General features: G+C 36.5%; 2 protein-coding genes across 5 annotated transcripts in view; one reads left to right on the top strand and one right to left on the bottom strand.

Moving 5' to 3' along the window:
- Positions 1-1,497: 1,497 nt before the first annotated feature.
- LOC113057992 (glycine receptor subunit beta) lies at positions 1,498-23,054 on the bottom strand. 3 transcript variants are annotated; one of them, XM_026225658.1, is made up of 10 exons: positions 16,427-16,810; positions 14,363-14,502; positions 13,925-14,031; positions 13,150-13,217; positions 9,862-10,088; positions 6,780-6,862; positions 6,392-6,532; positions 6,107-6,259; positions 5,020-5,306; positions 1,498-1,956 (listed from the first exon to the last, which is right to left on the bottom strand). In XM_026225658.1, the coding sequence occupies exons 1-10, from the start codon at positions 16,427-16,429 to the stop codon at positions 1,660-1,662; spliced, it is 1,506 nt and encodes a 501-aa protein (XP_026081443.1). In that variant the 5' UTR covers positions 16,430-16,810; the 3' UTR covers positions 1,498-1,659. The 3 variants fall into 3 exon arrangements, with proteins under 3 accessions (XP_026081443.1, XP_026081445.1, XP_026081444.1); XM_026225660.1 differs by lacking the exon at positions 16,427-16,810 and adding an exon at positions 22,625-23,054 and having other exon boundaries at positions 1,660-1,956; XM_026225659.1 differs by having other exon boundaries at positions 1,660-1,956; positions 14,363-14,499; positions 16,427-16,811.
- The window catches only part of LOC113057995 (platelet-derived growth factor C-like), a 41,314-nt gene continuing 35,227 nt past the window's right edge, over positions 21,333-27,419 (top strand). Inside the window, exons 1-2 of one of the 2 annotated variants that reach the window (XM_026225662.1) lie at positions 21,333-21,905; positions 22,009-22,075. In XM_026225662.1, coding sequence (XP_026081447.1) covers positions 21,903-21,905; positions 22,009-22,075 — 70 coding nt within the window. In that variant the 5' untranslated portion in view covers positions 21,333-21,902. Of the gene's footprint in view, positions 22,076-27,419 lie in introns of both variants that reach the window. The other variant, XM_026225661.1, reaches the window with a different exon arrangement.

The following is a 27,419-nucleotide window of genomic DNA, read 5'->3' as shown; positions in this document are numbered from 1 at the left end:
CACGCATTACAATACATTAGCAAGAACTTTTAAACAGCACTCATGAAAAAATGCTGGTAGTTTTTCGGGTAAATTAACTTTGATATTAAGGCCTTAAAAAAAGATGCAGCTTCTATCTTTTCATACTCCAATTTATAGTAAGTTTATAGTTTTGGGAATTTCTGCGATTTTGGGGCCCCCTAAGTGAGTAAAATGAATTGCTTTAAAGCAATCGCCCATTTCGCAGAATTTTGTTCCTCTCACCGCACTTTAATGTACCCAGAACAGACATTTCTGTCACTTTTGAAGAGATTGGGATTTTAATGTTCATATGTTAATGCATTTGGTTTCGGCAGAATAGATCTTCTACGCTGCTGCTGCGGCAGAGCAAGTACAGAGATTTGCTACTGCCATTACATCCACAAAGCAATAGTGCTGCTGCAAATACAAAATTCATTAAATAAACCCCATATAGCATACATGAATCACATCATAACATATCTATACAGGTGGAGCAGAGGAAGGTGGAGGGTCCCTGATGCAAGCTGCAACCTCTACATCAAACAATAGCCATATATTTGAATGTTGAGCAGCGAGCGTAATGGCTCCTGATACAGGAGAGAACCAATCAGCTGTGCCATGTGATAATGATGTCATTAGGTGAGATTGAGTTAGACCTTTCATGCCAGAACTCTGTATTTGAAGGGAAGCATGGGAAGGAGACAGTAGCCATTCACTTTAATTAGAAGCTAGTAAACATTCAGAAGATTTTGAAACTGATTTCAATGTAAAAAGCTACATACAGTTGCTTTACTCTTTGAACTATCTAATACACTATTTTTTTATTTCTACATTTAAATGTTGCATTTGAATAATACAATTTTGTGTGTTTGGTCAAAACATTTGGGAATCATGAGGATGTGTAGCCTATATTTAACTGTGGTTTATAAGGAAATGATACAACAATAAATCATTTATTTTTATTTTGTTTAGCTTTATTTGTTGTTAATTCAACTCAACTCGTAGTCTTTTATTTATTTTTATTTTTTTACAGAAAGTTTATTTCAATTTCTAGATTTTATTTCTAATTCTAACTTTTAAGAATATTATGAGCTTGGGAGATATATAAGTAAGAAAAAGACTCATTGGTCATGAGGTCAGCTGAGCCATTGGGCTGTTTATTGACAAGCAGCGGAGATGTTTGGTTTTTTTCCTCTATATACACTTGCTTGTAATTGCTTGTAATAGGAACATCATCAAAAGACAGTTCTTATGGCAGTGGTTATCAGTACAAATGTCTCAACATCACCTTAACAGCTGATCTGTAGGTCAAAAATAATATTATATATTTTAAATACAATATATTAATATTTATATATTCCATTTCCACATGCACGTTCATAATAATTTCTCTCAGGTTTGTGCATAAATTAAATATAGTGGCTGAAAATCAAAAGTTTTAAGAATTGTCTCTGTTCTTTCTACTCAAAAATTTTGCTTTTTTTATAAGCAACATCGTTTTTTGTTTTTTTGTTTTTTTGTTTTTTTTTTATCCAGAGTTTCGCTCTGTCTGCACATCAAAACTGCTCCGTTTGATGTCTGAGAAACAAATTATATAGACCGAAACAATACAAAGGAGGGAAAAGTTAGCTGAATGGAAGCAGTTTCAACTTTACGCAATCACAAATACACAGACCAGTAAATTACATTAAAGAAAAGGAAGGAGAATGGGAAGATCGCACGAGCATAAAGATCTACACGCTTGGCTGCCGAGGGGATGACAGGTTTAGGAGGTGGTGGTTTCTTGTTGTTCTTGGCTTGCGATTTACTGCAAGCATTACCAGCTTCAATGGGTTTGCCATAGCAGTCAAAGTTTGAGAGTTCAAAGTCCCGTGGCAGAGAGCCTACGATACTGAAGTCATTGGAGCGCAAATCCGACTTGGAGGTGCATACCTTTTTGCACCTTGTCTCTGTCACCTGAGAGATATAAAGAGGGAGAGAGTGAGAAAAAGATGAATAAAGAGAAAACATGTCAGATCTCAGCGACATCTGGAGTGATTTTTATTTAAAGGGGTGCTATTATGCGTTTTCATTTTTTCAACTTTAGTAGGTCTGTAATGATCTGCAAAGTTACAAAGCCTAGTTCAAAAGAAGATATATTATTTAACAGAAATCAATAACTACAACAAACAACTCATTCTGACTACACATATTTTCCGAGATTTGTGATATCACAAATATCGACGAATGGAATGAGACCTGGTTGAGCTGCACTAGAAAAGGCAGCGAGTTTTATCACTATTTCGGAGACACGCTAGTGTTCTACAGAAAGACGAGCTGAGAGTGGTTACAATCATCCGGGTTTAAATAATGCTCAAATTGATTCTATTGTGATGCAATATTTAAACTAAAACTCGCAGCAGGCTGCTTTGGTAAGAGGCATGCACACATTTTAGCTAATCGAGAAAACGAAATAGTAATAGTTTTAGTCCATTGAGGGAACAAATTTGTAAATCGTGCACACGATTTAGCCTAATATTTTTTTCCTGCATGTCATGTGCGGGACTCCGTAATTATACACTAGTGTTGTTGAAAGTGTGAATTAGGGCTAGTTATGTTAGTTTTGTAAATATGTGTAGTTCTGCTTTTACTGAAGAAAGAAAACCATACTGGTTTGGATCAATGTGAATGTTATTGATTTGATTTTTGACTGAACTATCCCTTTTAATTACAAACTTGGGTATTTTAATTTGTATCATTAAAATAAATGAAAAAATGATAGCTGGCAGGTTGATCATTTATGCATTATAATACTCATTCTGGAACTCAACAACCAAATCTGATTAAATGTTTGTCAAACTTTAATCTCTCAAGTAGATGCACATAACTCTCTATCTCTTTGTTTTAGAACTCCCCTTTCTCTTGACACTCTGAACTGCTGGGAAAGGGAGATTTTGAGGACAGGCAATTATTTTTGGCTCTTCCTGAAGCTCTAACAGGGCAGAGGCAGTGTTGCATGGCCCTCCCACGCAGGAACAACAGGAGAAGAAAATAAGTAGTGTGAAGAAACTCCTACCTTGCATCAAAATAGACCAGGACAAGCGTTACAAACAGATGTGACATAACACTGTCTGGTCCTCTCTCCCTCTCTCCCTCTCTCCCTCTCTCTCTCTCTCTCTCTCTCTCTCTCTCTCTCTCTCTCTCCCTCTCCCTCTCCCTCTCTCTCTTTGTCTCTCTCTGCTCTCTCTCTCTTTTTCTGACTAACAGAGAGATGTCTGGATATCTGATGTCTGATGGTTTAATGCCAACTTGTCTGTTGTATTAGTTCTGGATGTGTGGACAGGGGCAGAAGCCATGCAGTGCTGGACTGCACTACTTCCCACTGGGAACACAACACTTAAATCCTCGAACAGTTTGATATCTTTTCTATTCTGTGAGGACACATACATGGATTTAGGAAGCTGTCTGTCAAATACAGCATTGGAGCTTTCATATGCTTCTGATAAATACTGCCTGCTTAACAGCATTCAGCATGTCTGAACAGCCATGAGATGGCTGGAGACTCAGTGGCAGCAAGCAAGCCTTGGGACGCGTCCAAATAGATCTAATTCAGGGCAAAAAACGAGGCTTTTTTTTGGAGGTCAGTAACTTGCAGGGGTTGTGCAAAGAGCATGTGGGTTAATTTGGGGTCAGATGTTCTTCTCGTAGCTGTTGAAGGTTCATCCTAAGAGTAAATGTGTGACAATGGTTGAAAACACACCGCTTCCTTAAGCCTCCCTCTGGGGCACATTTAAAGCATATAATAGACTAGAGCAGACCACATTATTCAGCCTATTTCTCCTGTCTGTCAGGCTATCCTTGCCTCCAAGCTCCTCTTCCAATTGTTGCTATAAAGTTGTCTGTTTTCTGAAGAACATGAAGTACTGTGATTATCCCACATACAATTTTGCATGCAGACCTGACATTAGCAGCGCAGTGCATAATTTAAGATGATATAAGTACAAGGAGAGCAATGCAACTGAATACAATAAAATATAATTGAAAAAATGAGCTCTTTGAAAAGGCAAAATCGCCCATTAAACATAATGTGTGTGCCCGTGTGCTGCTTAACTTGTGTCTCTATATGGCATACTGTTATGGAATATCAAATACTTTGAATGAATGCATTAAGAAATTAAAATATAGTTTATATATAATTATTTATAAAATAAATAAACAATATGTTAAATTTATATTAAATTTGTATGAATGTAAATTAATTAGTATTAATTTAATGTATTAATATTATTATACTGTATACACACTACCTATCGAAAAGTTTGGTGTTGGTAAAAATTTTTTTGAAAGGGGTCTCTTATGCTCATCAAGGCTGCATTTATTTGAAGAAAAATACAGTAATACAGATTATTCCTCTGATTGTAACATTGAATCTTCAGCAGTCATTACTCCAATCTTCAATGTCACATGATCCTTCAGAAATCATGCTCAAAATAATTTTTCTTACAATCATCGCATCTAAAATCGGATGTGTTGCTTAATTTTATTAATTCATTTATTTTATTTTATTTTTATTTATTTTTTGCGGATAACTTTTTTCAAGATTTTTTATGAACAAGAAGTAAAATAAAAAAACAGCATTTATTCAAAACAGAGATTCTTTATAACATTATAAATATCTTTACTGCCACTTTTGATTGATTTTATGCATTCTTGATGAATAAAAGTATTAATTTCTTATTTTAAAAAAAATCTAAATTGCCCCAAACTTCTGAAAATAGTGTATATTAACTGTACATGCTTTGACTATAAATGGTGGTGACAAAATATTACTGTGGTACCACCATATAGTGGTGGTATGAGCTGGGAAAACTAGAGGACAGTAAGATAAAAAAAACACCTGGTTTTGTCCAAACAATTAGATTATCATCACAGTAACACAATAAGTTACTACCCAAGGTGTTTTTTTGTTATTATTTTGAACTGACTTAGCACTAGTATAATCAGTTTGTTTGAATACAAAGTCATCAGGTTGTTTCTGACCTGTAGTGTACTGACGTGTAATGGGGTGCTTCCCATGCCATTGATGTTGTTCTTAGCAGGAGACTTTCCCTCCGCCTTCTCTTTGCTAGCAATCTTTGCTCTCTCCGCCTCCAGCCGTTTAGGGCTATTAAGCATCACCTGAACCACAGCGTATTCGACTAGAGAGGCAAAGCCAAAGAGCAGGCAGGCAATCAGCCAGATGTCAATCGCTTTTACATAGGAGACTTTGGGCAGTTCGGAGGCCAGGGATGTGCACTCAGAAGAGAGCGAGAGCACTGACAGTATCCCTGCAGACAGAGAGAGGTCATTAGATCAAATGAGCTGAGGAGAGATGCGCTAACACATTGATCTGAATCGTTTACAAAGATATTACCAGAGCAGACTGTAAAACATAAGGAATCTGTAACAGTATTAGAGCAGTGAGCAGATTTTTTTAATAGATGTATAAACACACACACAAACCAAACACTCACAATATGTAATAAATGACTGACCTGAAATGACCATGGACATGGCACTTGATGTAATCACATTATATTGTGACAGTGACAATAATGTGGACAGAATGATGGTGGAACTGGAATCACCAATGAAATTGCAGAAAAATCGTAACCAAATCACAGCAGAGGATTTGCAGATATTTTGTAATGTCCACCCATGAAACACAACCCAGTGCACGAAGAAAAAGCATATTCCATGAAAACAGTGCATGCATTTATCAGCAGTGTTTAGCTATAATTGGAAAGTACTAGAAATTGTCACATCTCATGACATCTTGCATAATCTTCATTGCATCTCAGATAATCTTCTCTCACTGACCTCCCATAAATAAATAATGCCTGTGGAAATATCCTGGACATGCATTATATTTATTGTATAGTGTATAGCTATAGTGCTGGAGGGGATAGAAGCGCCGCACTGATGTAAAATCAGGGCCATTGAAAAGATTAATTGGTGGATGTTACATTGATGAAAATAGCAAATGAAAAATGTAAAGGATGAGGTCGATTATGGGGGTACAGGCCTCCACAGAGGCATGAGATGAGGTGCTGATGCTTGTGGCAGGACTGATGATTGGAAAGAGTACCCAGAGGCACACGGGCAGCGCTGGCGTCAGGGTTGATCCAAAAGGAGAGCCAGGAGAGGACGACGATGAGCAGGGTGGGAGCATATACACCCATCATGTAGAAGCCCACCTGCCTCCTCAGAGTAAAAATCACCTCCACACATGTGTAGTAGCCTATCATACAAAAGTTCAAAAGGTTGCATTTAATGGACATAATTTGTATTTGTTTTTTTCTGGAATTGCATCTAATACAGTAGTTACCTCCATAACAAGACCAGAGAGAGCTTATGTACACATTAGTTTTACCTGTCCCTGCATAGTACTTAGTGCAGTTGCCATATTCAATGTCCTCTTGTTTAATATCGAACTGAGGCAGAGCAATCTCTTCCATCTGTACAGGGTCACCAGACTGCCACATGAACTGCAGGTCATCTGTGGTGTAGCCGACTAAACACACACACAGACACACACATAAGAAATTTCAAATAATAAATAAAAAACGTCAAATAATAATAACTGTTAGATTCCCAGATTGTTTCTCATGATCCTGTGAAGTCGGATATTTAGTTTTAGCTAACAAGTCTGAAACATGGCAGCATAAAAACAAAACTCCCCTCCCTTTCATTTAAACATTTTCTCCTTTTATTATTTTCACATCAGATACTTCTAAATGATTGTATTCATATTCACGTACAGCTCTCAAGCTGCATTTTGCATCGCTGGGTGTCCATGGGGAAAAGAGTCAAGTCCAGTGGACAAGAGAGGGTAACAGACAACCTGAGAAAGGAGAGAATAAGCAAATTTGAGTACCAGACAATGAGTCATGCAGTAGTCTGAACAAGTTTGAATTTGTGTCTTAATTTTAAAGGGGGCATTTTACATTGCTTTTCCCTAAAATACACTACCATTATACAGTATATGGTCACATAAATATCATATCCATTTGCACTTGGTAAACATTTAATTTTAAAACCATAGACATTAATAAGGGGTGAAATAGGAAAATAACGGATCCCACTTACTGGATTTAAAGATTCATGCAGAATATAGTCAGCAACACTGCAAAGATTTCTGCCAAGATTATTTTAGCACCAGGTTGCATCACTTGAAGTCAATCCAAATTTAACTGGTTTCATAGATGTCACATAAAAGGTCTTTCCCAACAGTGGGATAAATTCTTCATGCAGTTCCCATTATTGTGCACAGCATGCACACCAAGGCATATTTATTTAAAACACCATTAACACATGAAAGCTTTTTGGTTTTCTGCCATAATCTGACAAGCACAGTCTAAAAAGCAGCTACTTTTTACACCAGTGAGGCCACACAGCGCTTGAGTGCACAAACTGAAGCACTCTCCCCAGATATTTTTGTATAGACCTGGGAGAGGTTAGAGAGAATGAACGTTTCCCTCTAAAATCTGTTTTTGTTTAAGATGTATCTTTATGGTGCATTATAGGTACATATTATCTGAGAGGAAGAGAGAGAGACGAGGGTTGAGAAGTAAGATGGGGTCAGACGAGAAAAGACGGGGCACACAAAGATACAAAATAAAGATTCTTCATGAAAATAAACAATGAGTCCATCATATAATCTTGCTCAAAACAATGTTTAGTTATGAAAAATGTTAATTGTTATTATGTATTAAGCTTTTATTTTTATTTTTAAGTTGTATTTTTTATATATAATGTCCAATATACTGGACATTTTTACTTATAAAATTGTGTAAAAATTTGTGTATCACTGAAATACTATTTTAGTATTTATTCATATTCTATTTTTTCCATGACACTGGGCATTTAGAATGAAGAGGTTATGGGAGCAAGGGGATAAAAAGTTTTGATAGTAATAAGTGTGTGTGTGAGGGGGGGGGGGGGGGGGGTGTAAGATGTGTCAGTTTCATGAAGTATAAAAGATAAGAAAAATATAAAAGGTAAAATCTATGCATGTATTTGAGGAAGTTGAAGGTCGATGGACGAATAAAGGCACAATTAGTTTCAGGGAGGTATAATATGAAATAAACACTCTTGTTTCTTTTTGAAAAACTCTCATTAAGACAGTAATCCCCTGCCACACACATACCCAGAGACAGGGCAAGGCATCCTGGACCGATGCCAGAAGTGAGAAAGGGCTCACGGAAGACCACCCAGCTCATGCTGGGTTCCGGGTGGCATGCAAAAAACACTATGGAAATACATTTGCCTCAGACATAACAGCAAAATGTGATGCTCTTAAACACACTTCCCATCCAGACTGAAATGGCTCTGTGCCAGGGTTTAGATTTTATCTTTACCCTAAATTGTCCAATGCCCGGCTGGCATGGAGACCATAGTTACAACTCATATTTGTGTAGAGCATTACAGCTTGTGGAATTGTTTACCCTTATAAATAACTGTTTGTTTAAATCAATCTGTGTTAATAAACTCCTGCTAAATAAAAAAAGATGCAGATTAGAATAATATTTCCATAGCACTGCATGGACAGATCTACAGCAGGTGTGGTCACTGACTACTAGAAGTCTCTGAGAGCTTCATTCACTCAGCAGGACCTGCAGATAGAGAAGTGGAACGATAATGACAGAGGTGTCCACCACTAATAAAGGTCTTTCACATGGGATCAAATAGCAGGAGCTGTTATTTAGGTGTCAGTGGTGAGGTGAAATCCTAGAGTCAACAGATGTATAGACTCTCCAGTTCTCAGATCACTTGAAGTCCCCTGAGGTTTATTAAAATAATGAAGACGAGCTTGGAGGAGGGCTAAGTCACTGTTCTTTGTCATTTAAACATGTATTTTATATGTGTTATTTTGATTATATATATTCAGTACTGTTAAAGACACTTATTTTACATTTTATAGTTGTATAAATACTCAAGGAAGCCTGTTTCTAATAGGGCTTAATTACTCATAATTGTTAACTTATTTATTGTGATTTATGATTTTATGTACACTATACCATTCAAATGTTTATTAATCAAAAGAGACAGTAAAGACTTGTTCTTTTGAACTTTTTGTTCATCAAAGTCTTAAAATAGTATTGCAGTTTCAGCAAAAAATGTTAAGCATTTTTTTTAACATTGATAATAATATTAAATGTTTCTTAAACACCAAATCAGAAAATTAGAATGATTAGGATGAAGGATCATGTGACACTGAAAACAGGTGTAACGTCTTCTGAAAATTCAGCTTTGACATCACAGGAATAAATTACATTTTTAAAACAGAAATCAGTTATTTCAAATGATAATAATAGTAATTTGTAGAATAATATGAAATATGACTGATTTCATACTTGTATTTATTTACTGTATTTTTTTATTAGTGAACATAAGAAACTTTTGTACTTTCAAAACCAAAAAACGAAAAAATCTTACGGACCCCAAACTTTTAAATGGTAGTTTATCTCACATGTGTACCATTACTTCTTGTAATTGCAACTTTAAATGTTTATGCGACTTCATTTCTCATAATGTGACTTTTTATGCCAGAGTTCGACATTGAATCTTATTTTAAAATTCATCTCACAGCTTTATATTTCATTGCTCGGTAACAGCAGGCTTCAATATATCTGTGAACATGCTGAACCATCAATTTCAATACCTTCAGATTAAACTCTTGCACAGTAATTTGTTTTTTCCACTTTAAAAGGTCTTTGTCATCTGATAAACTCTTGTGTTTGTTTTATAATGTGAGTAGGTGTAACCAGCATTCAGACCTCATTTGTCACCATCCGCAAAGACAGAGTATAGACTTTGCAGGAAGAGAGCATAAAAGCTCACCTCATGCTGATGAGGACATCTCCATTTCTGAAGATAAAGAGCAGGATGTTCTCCTGAGTAACGTCGTGAAAGTTGGCGCTCTTTTCATTGGCAAAGAAAAGATCGGGTTTCCACAGGCATTTGAACATCTTCGGGTCAACGGTGAGCGAGTCCGACTTGAAGTCCTGAGGAAGCCGGAGTCTGGGGTCGTTCCAGCGCTGTCTCAAAAAGATGTTGACACGATAGTCCTAGAAAATACGAGCCAAAATCTCCATTCAAGTTTTCACACATGCAATCAAGCCTGAAAAATCAACTATTTTGTGACACCGAAAACTCATTTCTGAGTGGGTGGGTGGTAGTTAGCAGGGCGGACACCTGTCTTTGTGTTACATGACAGGAAGTGTGAGAAGCCTTGATTTGGACACAAAAACAGCTCATTAGTCCTTAGGGTGACAGGGGAGCCCAGGTGGCTTAGGTATCACCATAGCAACCCGCATTTCTCATGACCTCTGAGTGAGGTTTAAAAAAAACCTCTCGTCTCTGAAGTATCCAGGCTCCAGTTATGGCTGGTATTGAAGTTGTGCAGCTGTGGCGCTTGGAGCTGCTTCTATTTACATTTCCAGCCATTGCCAACATCAGAGGCATGCGACGGGTGCTGCAATGAGGGCTCACGCTGTATGTGAGCACCTACACTGGGGAAGTCAGATTGGCCCCAGCTTCCCTGCCGACTTGCGTGAGTAAAAGCCTTTGAAGTGGCATTTTCTAGTGGAGCTTGTTTTGCTAGCGCTGATACTGTGAAGACAGATGACATGCCAAATAAAATGGCCACACTCCAGCTGCACTAGAGTCAAGTGAATTTGTTCCTAAATGTTTTTGGGTGTGTTGTCCCTGCGTGTGTGATTCACATCTTGGTATGTCCTGTTTTTCATTCAGGGCTTTGACCAGGAACATTCAGGATGTATTACACACACCATGGATGGCACTGTGTCATCCCGGCTCACTTCTCGCAAAGTTATGAACAAATGTTCTTCCAGTAACATTAATAGAATGTTCGTTCAGATTTATCCGGTCTTTGATAATGTTCTCAAAACATTAGCACAAAAACATTAATTGTTTTAGTTGCCATTTATTAAAAAATTACACTACTTGTTTTAGAATGTTTAGAAGAAAAAAAGTTATATAATGTTATAATGTTTGCATAATAATAAAATGGAATGTTCCCCTAAGGTCCATTCACACCAAGAATTCTAAAATTGAAAGTGAATCCAGTGATATTGTTTCTCTGTGCCATTATCATTATACTGTAGTTGTGGTGTGGACTTTTCTATTCTTAGAAAGTTAAGAACAATTTTATAACTGACTATAATTAGTCAGTCATCATTTGTGTGTGTGTGTGTGTGTGTGTGTGTGTGTGTGTGTGTGTGTGTGTGTGTGAACGTGCCTCTACCGTTCACATAACCAAGAAAACATAACACAAAAAAAATGTAAAATAAATTGAAGTTTTAAACATTCAGAGAGCATTTAGACATAACGTTTTCATAAATAAATGTTAGCGATGTTTTCATAAATGAATGTTGGCAAAATATTCTTATAACATATTTTGTTAGCTGTAAAGGGTTGTTTTGTTGGACCTTCCTGTCAAAATGGTAATAAAGTGCTAAATAAGCTGCGGTAGGCAAAGTGGCCTACTTCTTACCAGTCAGGTCTCTGGAGAGGTTGTGAATAGCCTTTTTGTATTTCTGTCGTATACCACCTGTGCATTTAAAGGTTAACCACAGCAGAACGATGCAACTACAAAATGGGACCTAATTTGCAATGCTATAAAAGCCTGGTGGCACGCAACACTCCTGTAGAAGTGACTGCAAAACTATATTCAACCTATGACACCATGCAGTGCTGGGCAGAAAACGTGGCCCTCTGATGTGCTTCCAGGGGAAATATTTTCAATGGATCTTAAGACACTCTGGCATGATGGGTTGTTTATGGTTGTCACTGCTCATAAGAAGCCAGACGTAAGATTGTGGGGTCTGGAGTTGATTTTTTTTTTTTTTCCCGGTGGAGTGTTAAGTAAACACGGTAAGCCCGAAATAAAGCACACAGTCATGAATCCAGTCATCTGTCTGGTAGAAGTTTTGTGACAATCTGACATTTTAAACTGTTTGTTTGTTTTTTAGACTGACCTTCTTTGTTGGTCTAATCATTGATTTCAACATTAATGACATTTTAAGATCTTTTAAAAAGAAATTTCTGGCAAATGTCACATTTTAACTGATTGTTGTTCAGCTTCTTTTGATAAACATAGATATACAGGGGACAATTTTATTTATTTATTTATTTATTTTTTTGGTACAGTGATATTACAAATAAAGTTGATCGAGGCAGCAAGCTCCTAGTTAGCCTACGTAAATGTTAACGAATCATATTGTATATTGTTTTATTGCATATTATTATGTGGAATAGGGCTACAGTAAAGTGTCTTAAGTGATTCTCTATCAATTAATGGGTATAATGGAATACAAACGATTTAATAAGAAAGATTATTAGTGTGTCAAAATCTTGTTTCATTTGTGATAATCTTAGCACTTGATTATTATTGTATAATAAACCGGGCATTGTGACTGACTTTGGAGTCAGTTGTTCCACTTTTGTCAGTCATTTTGGATAAAAGTTTCTTCCAAATGCAAATGTAACCTAAATGTATAATAATAATAATAATAAAATAATAGTTATCATTATTATTTTAATTTCTAGGCTAAATAAATGAGTGCACTTTAGACAGTAAAATGTTTTTCATAATATAATTCATGAATGCTTTTTTTTCATTTTTTTTTATAACCTTGTACAGTTTTGAAAATGTGTCTGTGTACTATTCATTCTTAACATGAAGACTTATTTAGGTGATTTTATTATACTAAGCGTTCTCCCCCAGAGTAAGATACATGCTTCACTGTTAATGTTATTATTAAATAACTAGGCCTATTATAACATTGCATTCAGTTAGAGAGCAAAGGAATGACAACATAACCGGTACATTATTTGTTTTGTATTGCTTTTTACCTTCTTTTCTCGAACTCTTATCATTTTTTTTTTTTAATTCTGGAAATTTTCTATTCTTCTTTTTAGCATTTATTTTAGGCTATAAAACATAGGCTGCGGTGTTTATCCTATTGGTGTTTAATGTAAAACGCTAAAAAGAAGAATAGAACATTTCCTATATTTTCGGGGAAAAAAAAAAAGAATTTTTATTGTGTGTGTGTGTGTGTGTTCACTCATTATGTGTATGAAAAAACAAAAAGATATGTGAAATACCATAGTGGTTTCTTGGATGGACCCAAAGCTGTTGATGAAGATGTTCACACGATCTTCAACGGGAATACCTAAAAACAAAACACAAACAAACTGTACATTTCCACACATCAATCAAATCCATCAAACAAGATGCACCAAAAGTCATTCTAACAATTGAAGCAGCACATTCTCACGGACTATTACGGGTAACATTAACTATTTGGTTTATACCATGAAACATATGTTTTCACTTTATGTATACTACATGGAAAGCTTTGCATTATAGGAAAATGGTTCAACTACTCCACTGCTATTCCTATTCCCAAGATTATAATGTTGACTTTAATGACTGCCAGGAGCTTTCATCTTGCCCAGATATGACGAGCAGCTGGCTGGTCATAGGGAGTAATAACACTGAATCATACAGTGAACTCTTAACACTCAGACCACATCAAGGCCCACGTTTTCGCTGAATGCCAGCGAGCAGGAAGGCGACAGAGGTTCTCACTCTTTACAACCTGCTTCATTATATCAGGAAAGGCTGCCAACAGTAGCATAACCTAGACTTTTATATCTGCCACAATGCATATAGAATAAAACATTCTTTGTAATGTTTAATAATTGGACATAATTGACAGGGCATGCAAAAGACAATATAAAAATAGTAACAACTAATAATATATATAATAATAGAAACATAATGAATCTTGTTCATATATATATATATATATATATATATATATATATATATATATATATATATATATGGCACTACAAAGGTCAGTGGAGCACTGACCTTTAAAGTTGGGTCGGATTCTTGGGTCATAGCTGATCAAAAGCCTGTTAAGGATGTTGCTGGTGGAGTTTGCCGGAACCCGTGCCAGATCCTCTGACGACAGCTGCCTGAAGGGACCAAAGACAAGGACATTAATAGCAACAAAACTATGTGAAATCATGTTTAAAGTTTCATTCATCTGTTTATTAAAATGTCTTTCATTGTTCATTATACTGTTGTGAAGGACAGCATTTCCAAATTCAAGTGTCAAACATTTTGACCGATTTGAGTTACTTCATTTGCCACAGTGTGAAGTACACATAACATTAGAGCAGATTAGCTGTTTCTATAGTTCCCATAGTCAGAAAGTCAACATGAAAGTCAACATGAAATGCGTATAGCACAATAGCAGTGTTTTATGACAAATTAGCCACAAAACTTGAATACGAATCCACTTACGAAGGACAGTAAACCTGTTTCCCCTTCTTCTTTCCCTTCTTAGCAGATTTTTCTTTGGTGAATCCTCCTTCCATCCAAAGACAGATGATAAGCAACAAGAAAATCACCTTTACAGCCTTCATATTACAGCAGTTCATCTTCTGGAAGAGAAACAACACATACATTAAGAGCAGGTCCATTGTATTAACATTATTTCTATAATGGTTATTAAATGATTTTATGATGTTTTTTTTTGTTGTTGTTGTTGTTGTTGTTTTCTGATAGCATGATAAATCCCCTTTATTTAATTCCAAATAATGCAAAATGTCAAAATGTTATGTCAATATTTAAATACATTTTTGAGAAAAAAAAAATCTTGATAATATTTCCTTTGTTCAAAGACTTTCATAAGTCACTGAACACTGAAATGCCCAGCTATATTAATGGATAACAATGTCTTCCTCTCTCAGAGGAGATATAGTTAGGGCAAGACTGTGCTGGGCTGTCTCTGAGACTGATGGTCTGTTGGCTCTGCAAATATGCTTCTGTTGTTTCCGTGACCACTTTAAAAATGGTAATGGGTGTCTGTCACTGTAGGTGGTCTGACAATGTGCTTCTACACTATAAAAGCACATTGTTTCCACAAATGGTATGGGACCAATTAATAAATGTATTACCAAAACTAATAATGTTGCCCTTTGAAACAGTGCTTTACTGATATTTATGTTACAAATGTTCTTGGTATCCTTACATGTGCATTATAAGTAAATTAGCAGGATTAATTAATTTAAAAATGTACTATAAGAAATTACTTTAGACAGACAGAGTTATGCCTATAGTTAGACCTACATGTCAGCAGTTTGAAATATGCCAAACGTCAAACTATTAGACTAATGTACAGTCCTCTCAACTACACAACCATCCATGAATGTTCCAAATGTAGAGGAGTGGAAACAATTGAAAAGATCAGCATACGGAATTCCCCTCTGAGGACCGCTGCCAGAAAACTCCCCTGTCTAGACTCTTCCACCCTCCACCTCTGGAGGCCTGATCCTGCGCCAGTGCATTGATCATCATCTTAAGTGGAACAGACCAGCGTTCATGCACACTCCTCCAATATCTCACTCATTCCATCGTTATTATCACCAGATGCTTCTATTCCTCTTTCAGATCTTTCCATATATCTCAATCTCTTTATGTCTCTCATTCCCTTTCTTTTCCCTGATTCAGCAGTCATGGCAATTTGAGTTTAATGTTCTTACTTAGAAAGACACACACAAATACTGACTGCAGGTCTACAGTACATTGTGAAGTATAGAAATGCAATGAATGAATCATAATATTTTACTATGGAAGATAATTTAAGGAAAAAAGAGACATGGTTTTCTTTATTTTCACAATGGACTAAATCTAGGTAAAATTGACCCTTATTCTATTGAAACAATTCTTCATTTTTTTCTTTCTTTCTTTCTTTTTTTATTATAGAAAATCCAAATAAAATAATAATTCTATAATAATTTTATAATACTAATATAATAGAAAAAAATGCTAAACTATATAACGTATTAGTAATAAATAAATAAATATAAAATGACACCTAATAAATACAATCCCAAAAATATAGACATAGCAATAAAATTACCCACTTAAACGAACAAACAAATGTTTCACACTTATGGTTATCATTTTGATTTAATAATGAAATCATAGTTAGGCCCACATTACATAATTTTAGCCTGACGCCTATGTTGGCAAACCTCATCACTCTATTCTAACATTAACATGCTTATATTTTATATTTATGCAAATGCGTAAAGGTATAACAACGACCTGTGGATGCTTTGAGCAACAAGTTGAAGTTGCATTCAGGCATGATGGACAATAAAGCAGGTTACGGCAGCAGATGGGGGAGAGGAGATATAAAAACAGCATCCTCCATGACGACGAGGGGGTTGGGATGACGATGATGGGGGAAACAACACAGAATGACAGAATATGCGCGCGTCGCACCTCCCCCCATTCATCACACACATTTAAAACACACGATCGCTCTCTTCTTTAAATATTACCTGCGGTTTCACTCACCATTTCAATATAATAACGGTTGTTGTTCCGCAAACCAGATCCAGTAGCGCTGACAGTGCAATCGGTCGTTAAAAAGCCTTCATGACCAGTCGCCCTTTATATCGCATTCTGCTCGTTGTTCCTTCAGTCAGCGCGAATCGCGGGAATAGTGTTCATCACGACGGCGATTCCCGTCTGTTTTTCTTATCTTTTTCAATTTTAACAATCTGAAAATAATTTTTATTCCCGCTGTCCTTTTGAATTGGTAAAGGGTTGCCAAGATGGAGCCTTGTGTGTGCACCTGTCATGCAACATGCGCAGTAGAACTCTGTACAAGAACAGAATTAATCACACAGCTTCCACAGCAGCACTGGAATATAATGCAAGGCCATCACACTTGCTCTGCCGTTTCAGCACAAGTGTATTGCTGAAAATGATCAAACGCAACGTTCTCTGTTTTGTCTGTCTAGTGCTTGAAATTGTGTTTCTTTAACTGAAAGAAGAAAAACAGAAAGAATACTGATTGAATGATATGTATGCAATCAAAAAAGGATGAATGCAAGAAAGAAAAATGCAAGAAAGGATGACTGCAAGGACAAATCCAATAAGAAATAAATGCAAAAAATAAAATAAAATAAATAAAAATAAAAAATAAACAAAGAGGGATAAAGAGAGAAGAATTAATCTGTACAACAATAATATTAGTGTATATTTGTGAATGTCTTAATAATTAAAAGCTTAACCCTCATATGTTAGGTTTTGGCCATTTTGAACTAAGAATTTCCTTTTCCCGAAAATCATGTTATTGCAATGTACTAATACTTACTGTCTTTGCTCACACAGAGTATTATAACGTTTCAGCATAGCACAAGGGTTAATGCTATTTCTGTTATGTTATTTTATTTTATTTTTTATATATCTCCCTCTGTACTTGTTCCTAATGAATGGTGCCCATGTAAGCTTAAACAAGAGTACTCAAACAAACAAGCAAAGTAAAACAAGTGTGCCAACAGACACAAGGTTTGGATGTCTTTATTTTTAAGCACATTGGGACACAGAGGTGGAAGGAACCCGTTTTTAGTGGAATGTAGCCATAGTCTCAAACTGAGGCCAAATAATTTTTGTTCTCTATGAGAGAAGTAAAGAACTCTATTACTTCCTCAAAAGACAGCACAAGCATTAAGAAGTGAGCCAAAAGCAAAGTTTAGACAAATTTCTGTCCCATGCGGATATTCTTCAATGATCCTTGGCGAATGATATTTGGATTAAGTAAGAATGAAAACACAGACATTCACAAATTTCCACAGGGCACTCTGGCATTCAACTGAGGTCCAAAGACTCAAGCATTGTTCATATGAATTATACACAATACTATACCTCCTTCATCAGCTTTGTCAGGACAATAGACGTCTTAGTATCTGCTTTTCATTGTAGCAGAACAGAAGATATTAATCATGCATGCACATAAACTAAATTACTTATTAATACCGGTTAAATTAAAACCCTGACAATAAATGACCAGGAATTAAGGGAGGCTTGTTTTGAGAAAATGTTCATTGTTTGGCCAAAAGCCACATAGCTGATGGACAATGTAGCTTTGGTCCAAAAATATGTCTGTACGCTCTAGCAAATTGAATGTGGTATTATATCTGGCATGCATACTCAACATCGCTATCAGTCTTCACACACACCCTTGTGCTGACACATTCCTCATTTAAAATGAAAATAAAAACATTCATAGGGTGAAGGTACCCCTTTGCTTTCTCAAAGACACTTATTTTTGCCATATAATGGTTTGTAGCTCTCAACAGGTGATTGGCAAGCATTCCAGGGGTCTGAAAGAGTATCAGGAAGACCCCAATGGAGAATAACTGGGACATATAGACACTAGATGTGATAAATGACATGTAAGAAAGGGACTGTCATAAGATGTGTAATGGAGAAGCCTAAATTATTAATTTAAAGAAGTTAGTCTAGACATAGACTTGCAAGAAACGATAGGAAGTTTATTAATAAATCTGTATATCGCCTGTCTATGTCTATTTTATGGATTCACACTGTTTCTCCTGCCAAAAAGCTGTGCACAGAGCAATGACTCATCCTATAACCTCTCACTCATTTGCTTTACAACATTTTTATCTGAAAGAATCTATCAAGTTCAGCTGTCTTGTGAAGTACAGAGTGTGACAGTTAAGTCGTAATTGCATCTTAGCGAGAAATTGTTTTAACTCGTACTTTCCCTTTTTATATCTCTTGGAACAGACCCAAATGAATCAAAGTGAGCAGGTTAATAGCCTTTTTCTCACATTGGAACAGGACCAAATCACAGACTAAGCAATTTATAAGGAGAGAATTTACTCACGTGACAAATTAAATGGAGCTTTAACAGATACAAATGTTCAGTACCATACAAACAGGGATGAGATGATGAACACGAGGATTTTTAAAATATATTTATGATTTTATAACGACAACCATGTCTTTACTGTATGCTACTTAACATCATTACTGCGAACCAAAATACCTTAAACGTGACAAATATCAGTGATTTTGGTCAGTGTAGTTTATGTAAGCTAAAGCTATTAAAAATATTAACTGTAATATAATAATATTCAATGAAAATTACTTAAAAATGTGAAATATTGTCTTGATAAGTTTAAAGTGCTAAAATTACTAAAAATAAAACTCAAAAATAAAAATAAAGAGAAAGAGAAATAAAAAAAAACAAGTGAAAATTACAAAAGCACATAACAATGTCACAAAAACTATTCAAATTATAAATTATAACGAAAAGCATTTTTTAATACTATACTTGTATATAAATAGTGCAAAAATAGCACTGAATTTGAATGAAAATCATCAGCACATCATTATAATGTCCCTCACTGGTGATGCATTTCCTGTTCTGGACAATCTAAAGTGTCATATCCTCTATGACCTCATTGCAAAACAAAGATATGTTTTCACTAATGCTACAGCCAGGATGCTAACTCAGTGACTGGCCAGACAGGCAGTGACCACAGTGACCTTTTCCTCCCATCCTCAAATAGCCATGTTTGTAATTTCATTGTTTACTGTATATAGATTCAATATCAGTGTGACTCACTGGACCACCATGAAAGTATAAGACACTGTAGTGTCTCAAACAAGGCAAAATAGCAATCTACTGAAACCCCTCCCCCACATACAGAGAGAGGGAGAGATTCATTCTGGCAGAGGTGCTGACATCTGCTGCAGGTTTTGGGTTGGAATATGATACTCTCCCATAGTCTGCACATGACCTCCAGTCTTGCGGTACCACATACTACACCTTTCCATTTTCTGCTACTGAGTGATCCACAAGCAATGTTTCCAGCATACCTAAAGGCAAATACTTCTAGAAAGCAAAAAAAATAAAAAAATAATTATAATAATAATTTGCCAAAATAAAGCATCAGGCATGTTTTGTCTTGTACAGTACCATTTTCTCTTAAAAAAAAACTATCCCTGTCAAAACAAGCATTTGTCAAAAAAAAAAGAACATAAATGTTACCTTCCATGCTCCCAAAATTAGACATTTGTCATGTTTATGTACTGTATAATGCAAATATACATAGAAAAGTTTTCTCCTCTCCAATTGATATTACTGTCCATGTTGCACACAATGCAACAATAAAACAACAAACTTAGAAATCTGATCATGTCAGCTAGATTGAGATCTTAAGCTTCCACATACTTCTGGTCTCAGATTCCACCAAACCCCTCCACCCGCTTCTGTAGTGGTCTGGGGCTGAAACTGAATTGTTTTGCCATTGCATCATTTTTCTGGGAGAATCACTTCAATGTGTGCCTTTCTCTGATTATTTAGTCTTCCATAGAAATATACACCTAACAGGCATATAAGGAACACATTGACAACTGAGAGATGAGATTAACCACATGAAAAGACCTTCATGGGTTGATGCTTTGAGCAGGGAGAAGGAAATAACTTACACAAGGGGAGTAAGTGCACTGTCTGCAGCTTTGATTTGACAAACTAAGAGGTGTTTAGCGGTTCCCTTAAGATGCTTTAGGCATTGTTCTGACTTCACAATGATGAAATGCCAAACAAAATGATGAAAAGATTTAGACATACGAACCGACACAGGCCACAACTTGTGATAATAATAGTGTTAAGCCTTGTTCCAAATGGTCACACCCATTCAGGAAGCCATTCCATAAACATGTGAAGCATTCATGAACTAATGATTAATGCATCTTCAAGACCATTTGCAGAAGAAGAGTTAAATTGGCCGAAACAGTAAAAATTACAAAAGATGGCAAGCTAAAACTTCCAAGTCCCTAAAAATTATACAGTGTCTGTGAATTTTTACACTTTTACAGGAAATTCCAAATTATTATAATTTTTTAAATGAGACTGACGGTTCAGTAGAGATGACCTGAAAGGGGTTTTGGGTTATTAATGATCCAAAACTAACCTGAGGGGAAAATATAAATGTAATGTTATGTGTTCTTTAACATTGTGTATTCTGTCCTAACAGAAAATCTTCTAATCTTTTTATTTGTAAGCCTGTATTCTACACACACATACACATACTGTGGCTATAGCTAACACATTCTCTCTGTATAGAAATGCAGACAATTATATAAATTAATTTAATTTAAGAAATCAAAAAAACTGTTCATTATGTCATTTTGAAAATATATATTTTTTTCTTTTTTATTAACATTGTTTTATATCGATTAACAGACGGAACTAGCGTCACATTATTGTCCCATAAACATACTGTATGCTCGCTCTCTTTCTCCCTCGCCTCTCTCTCTCTCTCTCTCTCTCTCTCTCTCTCTCTCTCTCTCTCTCTCTCTCTCTCTCTCCCTCACACACACACACACACGCACACACACACACACACACTTGTGTGGCAGTGGAAATGTGAGAAATATAGTCTCTAACTCCAAGCGACTGTAGCGGCAGCACCATCAGCAGCTTGTGAATGGTCCCCGCCTCTCCGGGGAGTTTCCTCCACGGGGAACTTTTACTTTATGTGCAGCACCTGTTGTGTCGCCAGTCGGCCGCCTGCGCTCGCCAAACCCTCGGAGCCACCTCTAGACATTCATTTCCTTCAGAAAGTTGGAGGCGCAACGCTACAAGTGCCATTTTGCCCAGAGACGCTCGCTATGTGTTGCGTTCCTCGAATGGACTATTAGTGTTTGCAAGGGAAAGTCGAACACATTGCAAACAGACAAATGCATGTTGCGCGTCTCAGCAAATCTTGATTTACAACACGTTTCCAACTGTCCTCCAGAACACTCGTGTTTAGGCGAACAGGTGTGCGCACACTAAAAGTTAACTGCTATTAATGCTTAACTTTGCGCAGATGCTCCTCGGGAAACTTTCCACAGAGAAGTTTTCGCGGTAGAAACTCTGACCGATCAGGATTATGTGGACTTTACTTTACGCGTGCCTCTTACAGATGTGTCCAAAGTTGGATACGCGTCTCACGAGCAATATTTCTGCATGGTGATTGAAACAACACATGCTAAGTGCCTATAAGCACCGACAGCCACCATTTATCCAAATGATTCCATTGCTTCTCTTGACTCTTATATCGTCTCTTCATCAGCATGAGTCGGTGGCGGAATCGAGTCACATCAGTAAGATTCACTACGCCAGCACGAAACAGCAGAATGGTAAGTTTAAATAGTCAATGCATGATCTTTTTCTCTTGGATTGTGGGGCGCTTTGCAACTAAATGCATTGAGTTTACCTCTGCAATGGCAAGTCTTTTTAACATTTATTCCTCAAAACAAAGTAATACATTTGTTGTAATGTCCAAAAAGTAACTAGTGAGAAAATTTTTATGTTTATCTCTCATATTTATTTTACAAGTTCCTGTGAGGTACCAGTGACACAGGAAGACATACTAGCAACTATTGGGAATGGTTAGTACCAAAGAATAAGTACGGCTACCTACGACCAACCAAGTGACTACTTGATTGAATACTAGTCATTGTTGAAATAAGTAATAGCACTAGTACCCAATAAATAATTGGTGAAATAGAAAAATATATCAGTGACTATCAGAGTACTTATTATTAATGCAAGGAATAGTATTTAGTAGAATAGATAACAGAAACAGAAATAGGATTTAAAGGAATTAAATGACTATACAGCTTGCCATAATGGCTACAGTTTAAGAGGTTCACACAGCAGTATGCTTGATAGAAAGTTGAAGTTACCTTTGGCTTTCATGTCTATGAAATGCACATCTGTATGTGTATTTAAGAGAAAAAAAATCTCTGTGTAACCGGGTCCCCTGGGAAGGGATCTCTCTCAGATCGCAGAAAGAATCCATTCATGAAGCTTGAGGTGCCCCGGGGCCATGTAATTTGCTTTCCTCTGATTCCCACCAAAACTCACAGGTGAACTTAAAAAAAAAAATCATAATGATAAATAAAATCAAGCAAAAGTTTCCATTTAACTTTGGAAACTATACAAAATTCCATTTAGCTCTGAAGATATAAGCTCAGTGTTGTAAAGCAGGCGTTGGTGGGGACAGGCAAACTGTCGCCCATTGCGCACCATTAACAAAATGTAAACTACTACTTGTGTTGACTTAGGCGAGGGAGCGCCCCTTACTGTGTCAGGGGTGAAGCAGAGTGGAAACATCTTGCTTCTCTGGGCCCACTATCAGAGCTTTCATTGTGTTATAAATCTTTCTCTAAACTGTGGAACATGCAGAACATGTCTACTGGAAAGCAATGTTTATATGGAAAAATATCATTTGTTTTCTGTTAGGAAGCCAATGAACTTGAAATCCTTCTAGTTCCATGTCATATTTTTTTTTAACTTCTGTATAAATTGAGTCCCAAAAGACTAAAAACATTTGTCTAATAAAGGCAGGCTTAATTGAATTGGCACGTCTGATGCAGTGCTTGTCTAGTCCTCTCGGGTCAGAGTTGTGAGCCAAGGAAGACCCTTGTGATTGCTATTTGATAGGGGTCTTTGGCCATGACACCACCTTTATTCCACAATGGCTTAAGAATGGAGGTGAATTGGTAGTGTGCTCTGCCAAGTGTCTCTGAACGGAGAGTCTTGTTCTCTGGCTATCTTTAATTGCCATAACAGTAGATGCTCTGTCACCAGTGATGGGAATAACGGCGTTATAAATAACGGCGTTACTAACGGCATTACTTTTTCCAGTAACGAGTAATCTAATTGATTACTCTTCTCATCTTAATAACGCTGTTACCGTTACTGCCAAAAAATGCGGCGCGTTACTATAACTGATGATGAAGCTGTTTTTTTTTTTTTTCATCAGACCAACCAGATCTCTGAGCGAGAGGCAAATACTTTTTTTTACTGTTCTTCCTTGGTTAGTGGGCAGAGCACGAGACAAGCGCATAAATGCTGACGATTGGCTGAGGTAGAGTAAAATTTAATTGTAAGCCAATCAGAGGTAGAGTTGGGCGGGTTTTCAGAAGCACGCATAGTAGTGATGGGAATTCGGCTCTTTTGACTCAGCTCACTGAAAAGAGCCGGCTCTTTGGCTCACAAACGGCTCTTTAAATGACTTTGACTATAATATTTCAATTTTTATTACATAATTATTCAATTTCTATAGGCTAAATTTGAAAAAATAGAGTTGGCTCTTCAGATATGCGAGCCAGCTCCCGAAGTTCAACTAAAAAAGCCGGCTCTTAGAGTCGGCTCATTCGCGAATCGCGAACGACTCATCAAAAGCTCATTCGCGAACGAGTCGATCCATCATCACTAACGCTCATTCGCGAACGACCCATCATCGGACAGGACAGGACACACAACGAACAACACAAGCCAGTCAGTCAACCAGAGACAGGTATGGCGACGAGCCCAAATAATCCAAAAGTAGCCTTCCCTAAATGGAAGTATATACATTACTTTTTCCTTCAAGAAATTAAAGAAACAATAAAAGGAAATATCAAAAGTTCCCAAAAATCTATCGTGTTATTTGCATTGATCCACTATATAAACATAATATCTACATACATGCCATTTGATTGGAGGCTAGTCTCACTTTGTCCCACAGCAACTTTTTTTTTAGATGTGTGTACAATGTTTCATGTTTCTGTTAATAATGTATTGTATTAAGTGTCCATTTCATTATAATATTCAGATTTATCATAAATAATTGAACATGCACATGTATTTTAAGTTCCTTTAAAGAGGGGTAGAGGTGGGGTCACGTTTGAGCATTTAAAATTTAATTTTACTTGAAAGTAACGCAATAGTTACTTTCTTAAGTAACTAGTTACTTTAAAAATTTGTAACTGAGTTACTAATTTAGTTACTTTTTGGAAGAAGTAACTAGTAACTGTAACTAATTACTTTTTAAAAGTAACTTGCCCAACACTGTCTGTCACAGCCATCTCTGGTTGGTGTTGATTGAGGCAGTTCTTCACCGCTGATCCGAGGCTGGTTTTATTTAGCAGCTGCAGTGTGAGGTTAAGGTCAGATTAAAAAGATACTTGACCTCAAATAAGGTTAACCTGAAAAAAAAAAATGATATTTTGGTTTTCATACAAATTGATATGAATAGGTGTATTCAGTTGATGAAGGGTGGTGAACGATGTCTTTCTTAGTGGCTCAAATGGCAAGTCTGCAGTGACTTTACCTTGAAATGCTGATTCATTAAATCATTATAAGTAACCATGCTGAAGGTTTTAGAAACCAATATAGATTGTAGGCTTACGTTCAGTAAGGTTATATTCTGGAATTGTTAGTTTTTTTTCTTCTTATTTTTTTACATTTTATTTTAATATTGAATGTTGAACTTATATTTTTTTTTCATTGGTTTTGTTTTCTTTTAGACAATGTTTTAATCTAGTTTACGTTATTTGCACTGACTTGTTTTTTTAAGTACCTTGCCTTTTTAGATAGCATTTTAAAGTAATTTTTTTTTCTTCAAATATTCAATATGAACAGCTCTTAATCTGGTTTGTCAGGTCAGAGGACATAATTAAATGTGTAAATTTTTAGTGTGTTATCTGACTGATTAGCTGTTCCTTCATGTTAAATAAACAGCCCTATAGTTACACCTGTTCAAGCACTATGGAGCTTTGAATCCGAGAACATGATCTGAATAGTTGTCTCCTCCTATTAAAATCCCAATTTATTTTCATATTCTAACTTCTGAAAAAGCTTATGCATAATGTTTGCCATTATTTTATACCAGTGGTTTTCAAACTTTCTGAAGAGTGAACCTATTTTTTTTTTCTTTTTAATATGATGCAACCTGTGCACACATACTACAGAGACAGATAGATAGATTGATCAAGAGATCGCTATCTCTGCTTCTGATATTAGTGAGGGTGCTTTAGCCTTCATGCACATCTATTTTGACACATCATATTCTGTCCAGTCCATTGTTATGATTATCAATTTTTCAGTCATTGCGATTTCGAGAGAGAATCACCCATTTAAATGCGGCTGTCACAGCCGACCCTTTGCAGTATATACTCCACTTTGGTCCTCTAGGAGCATGAAAAGCAAAATTTTTATTCAAATTCTGAATGGACTATATATAGCCAAGATGGCACTTCCTTAATGATTGCTGAGAAAAGCCATCACTAAATTCCGACCATTGCAATCTCAGAAAATTCCATTATAATCAATGAAGCTCTCTACACTGCACAATTAATGTGGTCGCACTTTATTTTACAGTCCTGTTCCTCATGTACTTACTATGTAGTTATTATAGTAATTACAATAACTACCCTGTATGTAATAACTAGGTACTAACCCTGAACCTACCCCTAAACCAAACCCTACCCCATGTAGTTACCTTGTATTACCAGAACTTTCTTAGATAAATACACTGTAAGTACACTATAAGTACATGTAAGTAAATGATGTACATGTATTGTAAAATAAAGTGCAACCATTAATGTCTTATTTACATTGCGTCTAAACGCTGTTCATTATAATTTTTGCGAGCTGCCAGAACTCAGGACTGAACAAAAACTCTGGTGTTTGGAGTTGTGGGTGCATTGTAACTAACTGAAATGCCTCTGGCAACTGCATTCCAGAAATAAACATATATGTCTGTGATTGGCTACAGTGTTCAATGCTGCAAAAACACAGCAAACACAAATACCTGCAGTGAGGTGGCAGCTGCTGCTTACTTTTGTTTTGTTGTTTGTTTATTTTGTTACTAAAGTTAAGTTTGTGGGTTCCCATTTCCTTCTTAAAGGGGGGGTGAAATGCTCATTTTCACTCAATATCCTGTTAATCTTGAGTACCTATAGAGTAGTACTGCATCCTTCAGAACTCCAAAAAGTCTTTAGTTTTATTATATTCATAAGAGAAAGATAGTCTGTACCGATTTTTCCCGGAAAAAACATGACCGACTGGAGGCGTGACGTGTGGGCGGAGCTAAAGAATCACGAGCGCCAGTAGGCTTTTGCATGAGAGCGTTTGGAATCTGTGACACCGTGAGGACAAAACCAACCAAAACAAACCATGGCTAACAGTCAGATTCAGCGTATATTTATGTTCCAGAATCAGATCCCGAGGCTGAAACTGAACGAAAGCAGCAGCAGCAACGACTAGCTCCGAGCGGGGCTCGAACCCGGGTCTCCGGCATGGTAGGCGGACGCACTAACAAGAAGGCAGAGATATTTGAAGCAGTTTTACTCACCACCTGCGGTTACAACACACGATCGTGGCCCTTTTTCGTTGGGATTGCATCATCCTTAAGAAATAAACGATATGCAAATCTGTCGTCAAACTGGGCCATGTTTGTAAAACAAGCATCTTCGAAATGCAGGGAACAAACACAAACACTTGCACAACTCCGTTGATGCTCTGTAAAAATAAACTCCATCCACTGGTACCTTAATGCTGTTTTTTTTTGGTAATCTGTGCAGGGTTGTATTGCCCTGGAAACCAAAAACACACTCCTTTTGTGACATTTCGCGGCGCTCTTGCTCTGATCAGTGAGTCTGTGCTCAGCCTCTCAGTGCTCTGCTATTCGGGAGCGCGCTCTCTTCCAGC

Source organism: Carassius auratus, chromosome 39 (genome assembly GCF_003368295.1).
Source record: "Carassius auratus strain Wakin chromosome 39, ASM336829v1, whole genome shotgun sequence".
NCBI lineage: Eukaryota > Metazoa > Chordata > Actinopteri > Cypriniformes > Cyprinidae > Carassius > Carassius auratus.
The sequence above is the reverse complement of the archived record's forward strand: the minus strand, read 5'-3'. Positions and strand labels throughout refer to the sequence as shown.

What these genes read in the sequence shown, in the direction of transcription:
- LOC113057992 (XM_026225658.1), bottom strand. An exon ending in CAAAATGCAGCTTGAGAGCT is followed by an intron (nt 6,533 to 6,779) that starts GTACGTGAATAT and finishes GTGTGTGTTTAG; the next exon opens with TCGGCTACACCACAGATGAC. An exon ending in TACACGTCAGTACACTACAG is followed by an intron (nt 1,957 to 5,019) that starts GTCAGAAACAAC and finishes TATATCTCTCAG; the next exon opens with GTGACAGAGACAAGGTGCAA.